At 32.8% G+C, this 13,773-nt stretch overlaps 1 protein-coding gene across 1 annotated transcript; it reads right to left on the reverse strand.

Moving 5' to 3' along the window:
* Positions 1-9,436: 9,436 nt before the first annotated feature.
* LOC120072229 (aluminum-activated malate transporter 2-like) lies at positions 9,437-13,263 on the reverse strand. Its single transcript, XM_039024644.1, has 6 exons — positions 12,982-13,263; positions 12,641-12,781; positions 11,316-11,588; positions 10,961-11,067; positions 10,406-10,552; positions 9,437-9,916 (listed from the first exon to the last, which is right to left on the reverse strand). Exons 1-6 carry the CDS (start codon positions 13,244-13,246, stop codon positions 9,461-9,463), a joined length of 1,389 nt encoding a protein of 462 aa, XP_038880572.1. The 5' UTR covers positions 13,247-13,263; the 3' UTR covers positions 9,437-9,460.
* Between the last annotated feature and the right edge of the window lie 510 nt (positions 13,264-13,773).

A 13,773-nucleotide genomic window follows, 5' to 3' on the forward strand; every position in this document is an offset into this window, starting at 1 on the left:
AACCCTCCCACTACGACGAGGAATTCTTAACTCTTGAGAAGGATGTGAAATACCAGTTTCATCAATAACTCTTGTTGATGGACCTGCTCTGTCAACAAATCTTGTTGACACATTTGTTGTTTCTCTGGACATTTCTTCCATTACTAGCTTACTGCGAGGTTGATGATTCTTTATGTGGTCTTCCTCCAGGAAGGTTGCATTTGTCGATACAAATACCTTGTCTTTTTTAGGATCGTAAAAAAAAAAAAAAAACCACATTTCGTTTCTTTTGGGTAGTCTACAAATAAGCATACTTTTGAACGACATTCCAATTTTTTAGGATTTTGTACCAACACATGTGCTGAGAAACCCCAAATTCTAAAGTGATGTAAACTTCCTTTACGTCCCCTCAAGAGCTCGCAAAGTGTTTCAAAAACGCTTTTTGAAGGAACCATGTTTAAAATATACACTGCAGTTTCAATTGCGTGTCCCTAGAAAGAATTTGGTAACTGAGCATAACTCATCATGGAAAGAACCATGTCCAACAAGGTTCTGTTTCTCCTTTTTGCCACACATTTTACTGAGGTGTGCCAGGGGCTGTGAGTTGAGATTGAATTCCATGTTCTATCAAATAGTTTTGGAATTCTAAGTCCATATAATCACCACCTCGATCTGATCGAAGTGTCTTAATCTTTTTTACCTAATTGATTCTCAACCTCAGCCTTATACTCTTTGAACTTTTCAAATGTTTTGAACTTTTGATGTATTAGATAAATATGCCCATACCTAGAATAGTCATCAATGAAGCTGATGAAATATTCATACCCTCTTCTATCTTTAACATTCATAGGACCACAAAGGTCTGAATATATTAGCTCCAAGGGTTCTTTGGCTCTAAGACCTTTTCCAGAAAAATATCTTTTAGTCATTTTACCCTTAAGACAGGATTCACAAGGCGGTAATGAACGGTCTTCTAACTTATTTAGATGATCGTTCTTAACTAGTTTCTCAATCCTGTTGAGATTTATGTGATCTAGTTTTAAGTGCCAAAGGTAGGCATTTGGAGAAACTTTACTTTTCTTATAAGTTTCAGTTGTTTTAAACATCTCTATGTTCAAAACGGCTTTAACCTTAGTCGATTTTAATAAATACAAGTTATTTTCTAATTTTCCAGAACAAATTTGGTTATTTCTTGAATTGATGAACACTTTATTATTTTCGAAAGAAACTTTATAATTTTGTTCTAGTAAATAAGAGATAGATATTATATTCAGTTTCATAAAAGGAATGTAATAAATATTTTAAAGATAAATGTATTTATTTCATATAAATAACTTCATATCTCCTACTACTTTAGCTGAAACAGTCTCCTCGGTCCCTACTTTAAAGATTATTTCACCTTCTGTCAACTGTCTCCAGGACCTTGTTTCATGTGAGAAAGTACAAACATGATTGGCGGTACCTGAATTAATCATCCAGGTTTTATCGTTTCCACTAAACATGTTTAGATAACAAGTAAATCATATTTATCTTGTTGTTCGAATTTCACATTCTCATCAATATCATTCAAAACTTTAGATGAGTTGGGAGATAGAGGATAATCCTCTGTTAAAACTCTTTTAGAACCATTAACCGCTAGTAATTTGTACGTTGATTTGATTTACCGTTAGCTAATTCAAAAGTGAGTATTTTAGAAGAATTCGACATGCTGAAAATTTTAAAACAAATTCTAATTAGCAAATTGCAACTAAATTCAAAGTCAAGATTTAGCAAAACAAGTAATAATATACCCATAACCATTATTTATTTGCAACGATACTATAGTGAGTCAGAATACGTGCTACTGAGGGGCAGTCAAATACTCCTTCACTAAAGCAAAACAATTTTGACCAAACACTATCTCCAGAATAAATTGTATTCCTATAGTCATTTAGTTACCATTTTCGGTCAGAAATTACTAACACTTTAGTAATTCTGTAAGTATAACCCTCCGTTTTCAGATGTCAAAGGTCGGCCTCAACTATGCTATCGAAATGGAGAGTCAAGGTTGGGAATGGACCTAAGAAATCATACCCATTTCTGGAGTTTGAGTTGTTCCAAATCCTATGCTACAACCCTCCGAGGGGATAACTATCATTAAACGACTAGCAAGGGACGCCTAAATCAAACCAACAGATGCAACATATGAATCTCAAGGTCCAAACTAACGGAAGTGACTGCAGGACTCATTGACACATATCCTTCACTCACTTACTATGAACTACTTCCCCCGTTCACTTTGTTATTGACTCATACAAATACTTTCCGAATAGCGTCATATGAATCTCACGATGTAAATTATGTGGAGACGTGGAAGTTGGAATCTATGTATCATATATTTGATTTATATTTGAATGACTTCCCCTTATTCACTAGAATCTAGATTTATGCAAATACTTACCGAATGGAGATCACTCCTAGGGTGACACGAAGTACCGCTTAAATCTCGATTGTGAACTTTTAGGGATGTGAGAACTAAAAATAACGTATCGTATATATTATTAATCTCCCACTGAAGTGTTCTAATAACTTTATCATATAAGTTATTAAACTCCCACTGAAATGTTCTACTATTAATTTGGGTAAATTTATACTTAGGTTCATTTCGACTAATTAAACAACCCTAAGTCTATGTAGTTTATCCAAGTATAACGCTTATAAATGGATTTTAAACCTACGATGTCTAGGTGATAAACCGTTTTATTACCTCACACCGCTCACGTATGCTTATAAAACCGATTACAACGCTCAATTATTTGGCCATAATCCCTAGGTAGGAGGTGTTTCGTAGACTGTCAACTTAAGTACCTCCAGCCTTAGATAGGATTATATATTGATTGAGTTTGTAACCATGCTTTACAAGATGTCGACCTATTTTAACTTATTAAAATGGGTGATTAACTTACGTGAGCATGCAACTTATCTTCGTTATGGATTTTAATGTCTAACTCAATTTTATAACAACTTATAAAAAATAGAGATGCACTTACATTCACAACATGCATCAAAGGTATTCAAATTTAATATAACAATTATATTAAATAAGTGAAACCCTAAAACATGCATTTTATACATTATAACAATTTATAACATATATAATGCATGTAACATGCTTCCTATGGTGGGATTTCAAATCTAAATGGCATACGATATGCACAAACATGTTTAAATATAAATACAACATACATCACATGCATAATTATTTAAATAAACACTGATATGGTTCAACTTTGGCATCCTAAGCAAGCAAAATAACTAAATTATTACAAAAATAGGTCCAAAATAGCTTCAAATTGGTGTAGAACCGCCCGAACCGACCCGAACTAAACCCAAATCGCTCGAACCAGACCTCAAAGGCATAAAAATGGGTTAAACCGGTCCAAAGATGGTCAAACTAGACCAGAATGAAGCTAAACTAGACCAAAAGACACCCAGACCGGTCGGATCAGCTTCCTTCCACGCAAACCGGATTGAGAGAGCACGCATTTATGGGTTGGGATGAACAACGTTGAGACGCTGCATCCCAGCGTTGTGACGTTGTGGGAAGAACACCACGATCTGGGAAGTCATGAAGAACAATGTTGCAACGCTCAAGGGCAACGTTGCAATGCTACCTGGACAGAAGTAGTTCTGCAGAAAAAATCTCCTCGACCTTGCTTACTTTAATCTCCAAATTACAACCTAATTCGGACTCTAGTGGCTCCAAATAAATTATAGACTCTAGAGCACACATATAAGCTCATCAAACAAGAACCAATTACAAATTTAACTTGGAAATAAAAGAGAAATCTAATGCCAAAGCTGGAAAAACATCCATATCAGTCCAAAACATGCAACATCAGAAATTCACCCACTAAAACTCAAATTAACACTAATTGAGTGCTTAATACTCTGATACCGATTGATGGAATATACAAGCATGGAATGGAAGCAAACAAAATCAATAAGCACTCTAATTACATTTAATTTGAGTTCTAAAGTATACTTTTTAGAAAAAAACACAAGAGGGTTTCAAGTTTCATACCTTTGATGAATTCTCCCGATTCCAAGCTGTTCTTCACTCCAATTCAGCTCCAAATCAATCCTGAACTACCAAGAGATCTTCTATACTATTCTTAGCCTCGAATTTGAGTGGTGGAACTCAAATTTGAGTGAATTGGGTGAAAGAATTTTCTGGGTTTAAGAGGAAGAAGAAGATGAGTTCAAAAACTCATCTCTCAACAAAGAGCACTACCTCTTCCACTTCAATTCAGAGTGTTTTATCACTCTACACCATGCAAGCACTCACTAACAACCAAATTTTCAACTCCAAGTTGCAAGTGTTAGTGGGATTTGTGTGTGTATGCATGAAGAAACCTCATGCATGGAGAAAATGAGGGGAAAACCCACTTTCTCCGAATTTTCCAAAATTTCCATTTTCTCAAATTTTTATTTCATTTTTCAATTGTTTAATTAACTAAAATCTTATTTGATTAATTCATAATTAATCAAAACTGAAAAAAAAATCCAATTTCTTAAATTGGATTGAAATTGGAAATTAATTAAACGTAATTAATTAATTAATTTAATATCAAATATTAAATTGATCGCACACCTAATTTTAAACATGAATTCTATTCATGTAATTAATATTTAGATCAATATTTAAATATTATAAACTCTCCAATTTTGTTTAATTTCAACAAATTAAATGTTAATTATATCGAATATAATTAAACAAACCCTAATTTGATTTTGAACTTATTCAAATTCAAACCGTAATTCAATTTGAACAATTCAAATTGATATCATTTCAAATTCATTCAATTTATTAATTCAAGGTGTTTATGTTTTACGAGCTAGTAGAGGGACCTTATGGACCTACAGATCATGAACTCCAACGATATAAGATTAATTGGCTAAAACTCTTTTGACCGAATTAATCAGTATTCGTTAACTATCAAGTCACACCACTATAGCTCGATAGTTGCATTCTTCTCACTATAGATATATTTGTGTCCACATGATTTGACCATAACCAGTAAGTTGACCCTTCACAAGTTGTTCGTGATAACGACTGAGTCAATATGCTATTTTACCCCTGATATTATGTCTTGCTCCTTAAGTTTCACTGATCATCTAATGAGCAATTGGTTTATGATCCAATCGATAAACCAGATCCCTCTCGGGCCAATGAGAGGATGGGACCCCTTGTTCAAGATTTGGATTCAATACTTAAGAGAATAACCTTTCTTCTATCCCTAAATCAGGTAGGCATGAATTCCGTCTTGCACATTATATCCCCAGCTATCTACCCAATCTTACCCCTGAAATAGGAGGTTTATTAAGCTGATGCCGTTGAGCCAACCCTCACCCATGCAAATCTAAGGATAATCCTAAATAAACAGGAGTTCACAGTTAGATCAAGATTAAGATCGAGTTACCTAGGTCATCCAAGCGAAATAGTCAGTCTTAAATAGTAAACACTGTTATAAAGTAAGAGTGACTTATTTCTTGGTCCGATCTTATGCAAACTCATTACATAGGACGACCACACTCCTCATGCTAATACATGAACGAATCTGGATCACTTCGTTAGTAGTATCTTTACAACAACTTGTACCAGCTACAGAGTAGGACGCATCCAATAGTGTTACCAAAATAAGGTACCTAACCTTAATCATATACTATAGACCGTTTTGGCTATTTACTCGAACTTGACCCATCTTTATTTCTCTACATAAAGTTCAAGTATTCATATAATAGCCATGGATCTTAGTTTATTGGATTTAGACTTTATGAATGCAATTAATGGATTCAATAACAACTTTATTGAAGAAATGTTGAACAACATCTTTATTGAGAATATGTTTAACTTTACAAACTGCGAGTTTTAGGACACACAACCCAATAGTTTCACCCCCCTCCCCTAGGTAACGAGCAAGTTCTTGATTCAAGATGAGTTGTTGACTGCCACATGATGAGAGTCTTCTACTACATTGTAGGTCTACATGTTTTAAAGTCCTGTGTAGATAGTTTGCATATCATGAACCACATGTATTTGAATTTTGGGAGTGTAAGATAAAGTAGTTGTGATTGTACAGTTTAAATGGTGTTCTTGTAGTACTTAAACTTCGTTGACGGTTGTATATAACAGGAGATGGAAAGCTATGAAATGTACTTGTGAATGTCATGATATGGAATATGTCGAATGGTAATTAAATGTATTGAATGATTGTTGTGTAACTGTTCGTATTCAGGTACAGATTGGGTTAGTTGGATGCTAAGTGTCATCAGGGGAGGTCTGACACTCATGCTTTCCAAAACTAATAGAAGTTGTTCTATTGATAGTCTCGGTTGGTTTGAGACTGTTGAAGATTTGGTTTGTTTGAATTATAATTTTCTCTATGGCATTGACTCTGCAGATGTCTCAAATAAAGTAGTAACATAAGGTTTTGACATTAGAATATTTTCCTGCAAAATACTTTCCTAATCTGTAAATATCTGGCAGATTTATGTAGTATGATATTTTTCTTTATTGTTGCGTGGCTTATTTTCTCATATTTGGGAGATGTTTCCTTTTCTAGAATTTTCTATAAAAGGAGTGTTCTGGTATGCTTTCTATGAGCAATTTTTTATTACGCCGATTTGGATTTTTTAGAGCAAGACATTTGCAGCATTCAACCGAATTCTCCTACATTGTGATTTTTGGGTTTTATGTCCTAAAAGCTTGCAGTTTGTAAAATAATAAACATTTTTTGTTATCAAAATACTTGTTATTGATCTCATAAATTGTATGAAAGTCTAAATCCAATAAACTCAGACCCATGACTATTGTATGAGTACTTGAACTTTATGTGGAGACATAAGAGTGGATTGGGTTCGAGTAAATAGTCAAAATGATCTATGGTACATGAATGAGATTGGGTACCTTATTCTGGTAACACCATTGGATGCGGCCTACTCTGTAGTTGTTACAAAGAGTTGTAAAGTGCTACATGTGATGTGATCCTAATTCATAGATGTTATGATATGAGGAGTGGGGGCGTCCTATACAATGAGTTTGCATAAGATTAGGACCAAGAAATAAGTCACTCTTACTTTATAACACTGTTTACTGTTTAAGACTGACTATTTCACCTAGATGACCTAGGTAACTCAATCTTAATCTTGAGCTAACTATGAACTTCTGTTTATTCAGGATTTCCTTTAGATTTTCATAGTTGAGGGTTGGCTCAACATCGCCGGCTCATTAAGACTCCCATTTCAGGGGTAAGACCGGATAGATAGCTGGAGACATAGGTGCAAGACGGAGTTCACGCCTACCCGATTTAGGGATAGAAGAAAGGTTGTTCTCTCAAGTACTGAATCCAGATCTTGAACAAGGGGCCCCACCCTCTCACCGGGCTGAGAGAATTTGGTTTAGTGATTGGATCACAAACCAGTTGTTCATTAGAGGATCAGTAGGGACTTGAGGAATAAGACGTAATCTCAGGGGTAAAACAAATATTTGACCCAACCGTTATTACGAACAACCTGTGAAGGGTCGACTTGCTGGTTATGGTTAAATCATGTGGACATAATATATCTACAGTGAGGGGAGTGCAACTATGGGCTTTAGTAGAGTGACCCATTAATTAACGAATGGAGATTAATTTGGTCTAATGAGTTTAGCCAATTAATCTTGGATCGTTGGAGCCCATGATCTGTAGGTCCGCGAGATCCCCTACTAGCTCGTAACGGACTAGCTCTAGAATAGCGTGATAAGTTAATTTGAATCCTTCAAATTAGAATTAAGAGAATTAGTAATTATATGAGATATAATTACATGTTTAATTTGAGTATTAAACGGAATAGGAGAATTTATATATATTTAAATATGATTTAAATATATAAAGATGGATATTTGATATTAAATTAATTAAGTTTTATTTAATAATTAATTTATAAAATTAATTAATTTTTCTTTTTTAAAATCAAAATAGATTTTTTAAAGTCAAATTTTGATTTTATAATAAATTTGAAAAGAAAAAAACAACAAAACACTAAAATGGAAAATAGAGATTTTCCATTATCCATCTTTGTAGTTGCTCACATATGAAGCATTTGCTTTGGCTTTGTCTTCTCCAAGCATGAGCTGTAACTCATGAACTCTTTTCTTTGCATGTTGATCTGCAATATAATGAAGAGATTGGAGTGAAAATCGGGGATACAATCTATAGAAATTTTGAGAGAAAATTCGGTTTGAAGAAAAATTTCTTTAACTGGTTTTCTGCAGTGAGCATATCTCTTTCATCCCTTGATTCAAGCTTGTTTTGAGTCCCACGACTCAATCTAGAGCACCAAGAGAATAGTGGAGAAATCTTGAGGTGGTCTGCAACAAGATTTGGAGAAGATAACAGCTGGAGAAGAAGTTCTACAAGAGGTATGTCTTGAAACTCACTTGTTTTTCTGCAAGAGCATGCTTTATATTTTTCCAAAATTAGTGAATTTGAATGCTTAGATAATCCTTGTTCTTCTGCTGTTGCTGATACAATCCTACAATGATCTTGTTTGTTCTCATTTTATTCTGCTATGCAAGTTCCTCTTTCGTTGAATACAAGACTTTGAAGATTATTACAGCTTAGGGGGAGCATAGCCTTAGCTGCCAGAGAAGGAATTCTCAGTTTTAGTGGGAGCTTAAGACTCAGCTTTGGAGAAAGGAGTACTTCATCATAGAGAGCTCCTAAAAATCAATAGTGAAGGGAGTTCACTGACATTGGGAAAGATATTGTTGTGAGAGGGAGTCTTACACACTGTCAAGTACCAAAGGAATTAAAATTGTAAAACTTTAGTTAGAGAATATGGTAGGCAAATTTTGTGAAAAGTTGATTTTAGAAAGTAGAAGGTATGTGATTTTTTGACCATTGTATAAGCAATCCCAAATGGACCTAAGAAAACTCGTATCAAACTTTTATCAATTTATAGTATGGATGACATCTAATGTAGTTGATCCAATATCATGATCAGTAATATTTATTCTTAATAATTGTTATTATTTTTCGCATAGAAGTAGATGATAAGATCCATACCTAAATGACCATAATAGAAACATCCTTCCAATTAAAATCCAATAAAAGTTAGACATAATATTCAAAAAAAAAAAAAAAAAAAAAATATATATATATATATATAGAACATCGTATTAGAGTCCAATGAAGCCCAAACAACCAAACGAGTATTTGGTCAAAAAATTGAGATATGACCCAATAATAGTGATTTCCCAATGGTTATCACAAAGAAACACCATTTAAGGAGACACATGTTGAGGATCTCAAACATCGAAAAGATGAAAAAATTTCACAATTTTAATTAGATACATGGATTACCTCCTCTCATCACATATTAATTTTGAGATGGAGCCATGTTTATCTAATAATCACTATAAATTTTCAGCCCTCTTATTTGAAAATGCTTCAAAGCATTAACAAGGAGTTTCTTCATCAATGGTAATGACATGATGAGCTAAAAGAATAGTAGTTCCATGGCATGGCTGCAATGAACCTTCATCTTGCAAATCATTTTGTTGCTGTGGTGCTACACCTGATTGTACTTCCACAGCCTTGAAACCTGCCATTGAAGCTAACTTTTGAACGGAATCCACAATCTTCTCTATACAACAAATTGTGTCAAATAGAAGTGATGTCAATGAAATAACATGAACAATCTCCATAGCATTATTCACTTCTTCAAATCTCCATTCTTCCAAATGGGACTTGAGGTTCTCAGCTGCAATCTTTGCTTTTTCTATGTGGGCTTTGGCTGTTAGTGGAGGAACCATTTTTCTTAGTGCTAATGATAATTCTCTTAACCCACGACTTGATTCACTGCATATCTTCCTACATTCCTCTTGGAATTGACCATGGACTTGTGATGGCATCTACAAAATAAAAGATCATCATCAGCATATATATGTACTCTTAACCAAATGTGAAAAGTATTTTTTTTTCTTACAACGTCTCTTAGCCAAAGTTTTTATCTTTCTTAAGTAACATTTATATTTTTGACTAAATTTCTGGAAATTTTTTTTTAAAACTACTTCGCATTTAATAAATAGATATTTAGTCTTGTATCTTTTGCTTCCAAAATTAAGCAATTTATAATTTGTTTCGAGATCTACTTTCTAACTGTGTTTTGAAAACTTTTGGAAAGTTTTAAAAACTAGTTTTTTTTTAAAAAAAATAAAATTTACTTAAAATTAATGTTATCAACTAATCATTTTATGATAAAGTAAGCATAGTGAAGTTGGTAGATTAACTATATGCAAAATTGAAATTGGCTTTGGGATCTATTATAAGCTTTTAAAAGATGTAGAAGTAATTCGATACAATTCTAGAAGTTGTAGATGAAAATTTACATGAAATCTTACTTGAAATTGGTTAGCTTTGAGGCATCCGTTAAGAACTTCAAGGCGATAGGCACACTCCCTGTTTAAGCTTCCAATTACCAAATATTGCTTCCAAGGATGACGATATCTAAATTTGCCATGACGAGGCTCCCATCTTGCAAGGTTAGTCTGCCCAAACATGTGCAACATTTAGCTCAACATTTTCTCAAGTGAGAGAAGTTAGAAGTTAGAACTGTAATTACACATAACCTTTTTTTTCGTTTTTTATTTCGACTTTTCTGTTTACTTCTTTTTTGTTTTGGAAAATGATGGTATTAATTTGTCCTTTAATCCCGTTTTTAAGAACAACACTATATCATCTTGATTCCATACCAAATAAATAGTTACTAAACACAGTTTCTATTACCTTTATTTTAGTTTTTCTTTTTAAAAACCATAATAAACAAGAAACCATTGTCATGAAACATGAACTAAAAGAAAAAAAAAGAAGAAAAAAGAAAGAACGAAATAAATGAATTAGACAATTATCAAACAAGCCCTAAAAGATATCTAACTTGATCGAGCTCGAATACTCACTAACGATTCTTCATTTGATTTTGAATTTAGAATAGTTCTATATTTTTGCATGTCGGTCTTGGAAACCTCTCCTTCTTTTGATAATCCAAAATATTCAACTCCAAAGCCTGCCAACGATAATTTACACATACAATCATCAATCAAGTCAAAAAAAAAAAAAAAAAAAAAAACTAAAGGAGATTAATTATCATAAAAAACCAACAAATTATGACTAAATTATCGAACACAAATTAGACAATATTTTTAAATGTTTGATAACTATTTAATTTTAAAAACATTCTTGAAAAAGTAGATAATAACCGAAAAAATAAATTAAAAAAAACAAACAAATAAGTTAATCAACGATCGTACATACCTTCAAAGAAAATGGCAAGAGATTGAATGTTGGTGGCGACCAAATAATGAAGATCAGTGCCAGCCCAAACAGGTCGCACAAAAATACAAACAATGACAGTGAAACAACAACCAATGAGAATAGTTAGAATCCTACTAATTGCAAGCTTTGCAATTTCATCGTCTCTATATCCTGATAGTGATACCATACAGAATGTCAATATGAATATCAGCATCCCATAATCGTATCTTGCCTTTATCTTTGGGAAGAATCGTATGAATGTTGATATTCCACCTGCCATATTTCATTTAAATACAAAAGAAAAAAAATATTAAATGACACGTAGTAATGAGATTTCAAACATTTGATCTTTTCATCAAAGATATAATGTCTTAATCAATTGAATTAATATGTTCAAGTTAGAGAGAATGAGTTCAATTCATGGTGGCTACCTACATAGGATTTAATAATATGTAGGGGTGAGTATTTAATCTTTTGATATTTTGTTCAAGAATAAATTAATCTCTTTAACTAAATTTGAACTATAATGATACGAGTTGATTGATATAGTTAAATCACTATTAAACTTAAATAAAACAAACACACAAACAAAGTTGTTAGTTAAGACATGTGCATGATTTATTTATTATTTTTCAAATACATTATTAAATCATTTCCCTTGGCTTAGATATATATTATTTTTTTGTAATGTCAGTAGAGTCGATGAAGAGTTATAATAGTACAATTGTATCTTGCAGCTCTTACTTTTAAAATTTTGATGCCCCCATTTTATTATTGTACAACAGAAAAATGTATTGATTTGATTTAATAATATAATACTCACACAAAAAATGAATCAAGAATAAAACTCATCTATCCTAAGAAATTAGAGAAAAATACTCTCAAAATTTCTTTTTAACACTAAAAATTGTTTAAACTCCATCAAATATCGTTGTCAATTATGTAGACTTCGACTAATCTCATGAAATAAACAATATGATTGTTGTATCATTCCTTGGTTATACACATTTTAGATTGGTGAGCACTTAGATATTTGAGTGTACTATTCTCAAAGTAATTATTTTACTTTCACGCTGATGTTGTCGTAAAGTGGCCTTCTCAGACAACACAAATAATTCTTTTCAACATATTTTAACGAAACCACATATCTGGAATTCAATTCCAGTTAAACTTAGGCTTTGCCAAAGTGTTTTTTGATAGTAATTACCCAAATTAGAGATAATCATTTTAACATAATTAGATTACCATAAATTTTTTTATTCCATGTTTTACTCATTTTTCATTGGCAAGAAACATTTGAGGATGGACAATAACTAAAAATTTACCTAGGACGAACACAAACAAGCCAAGCATTATTGGTCGGCCAGTCTCTCCACCCAAGCTTGCCAAATAATGAGCTCCAAACCCTAGGGCCCCAGCTAAAAACGTTGCCATAACTCTATTTAAACCTCTTCCTAGCGTCCCTCCTGTTCAAAATATGTCACGAGCATTAAGAATATGAATAGATTATAAAATTTATCATAATCTATCAACTCGAGATTTTAGGTCTAAGGATAGTTTGTTAACAATATTAAAATTGGAGGGTCATGATCTCTTAATCATCATCTTCACTGATTGAATATGAATGAAAGATTAAATTGAAAATTTCTATGAATATTACACTTACCAACCGAAAACTCAAAGACGACAATGACAGTGACGATAGCCCACATTGTAGACGTTCCAAATCCATCATATAAAGGTTTGAAATAGTAGAAGAAAGACACCAAGGTTATAGCTAATCCAACTTTCAAAGCATGAACTACTCTTCTTGGGTCGTCCTTCGCTAGCTTGACCGCCATGGCCGGGAGCTTCGCAAATACGGGTTTCACCCACCTCAAGCATAAAGGTAGCAACCCTTCATACCCATCAGAATTTTTCTCAGTTGCCATTGTTAGAGCGAAGCCTTCTGTGTATTGTTTTTGGGGTTATAAAAAAAATAGCGTTAATCTCTACTTAATATAGTGTGAGTTTCCGCGTAAAATGAAATTAAAAAAAAAAAAAAAAAAACATTTGCATGTGAATGCTTTAAAAATGTTTAATGAGTTATATATATATATATATATATATATATATCATTTGGCATTTATGAGTGTACTCTCCTTTGACTGTTCTTGGTTAACGTACAATCCCATAAAAAAATAAAAATAATATTCATACTGAACCGAACAGATCGCTATTTTCAATTGCATATTTAAAAGTTTAAAACATGTGACTCAATTTCGGAGTATGTAAAATAAAAATAAATTTTGAGTAGAAGGACATTGATAATGTATGCTGGCTCCTTCATGGGCACCTTTTTCAGATTTTTGTTTCTTTAATCTTTTTTCAAGAAATAGGTGCTGACATTCTGACAATATATATGGTATATACGTATATAGCATATAGCATATGATTTGCTTATCACATGCATATTAGC

This window comes from Benincasa hispida, chromosome 2, assembly GCF_009727055.1.
Source record: "Benincasa hispida cultivar B227 chromosome 2, ASM972705v1, whole genome shotgun sequence".
NCBI lineage: Eukaryota > Viridiplantae > Streptophyta > Magnoliopsida > Cucurbitales > Cucurbitaceae > Benincasa > Benincasa hispida.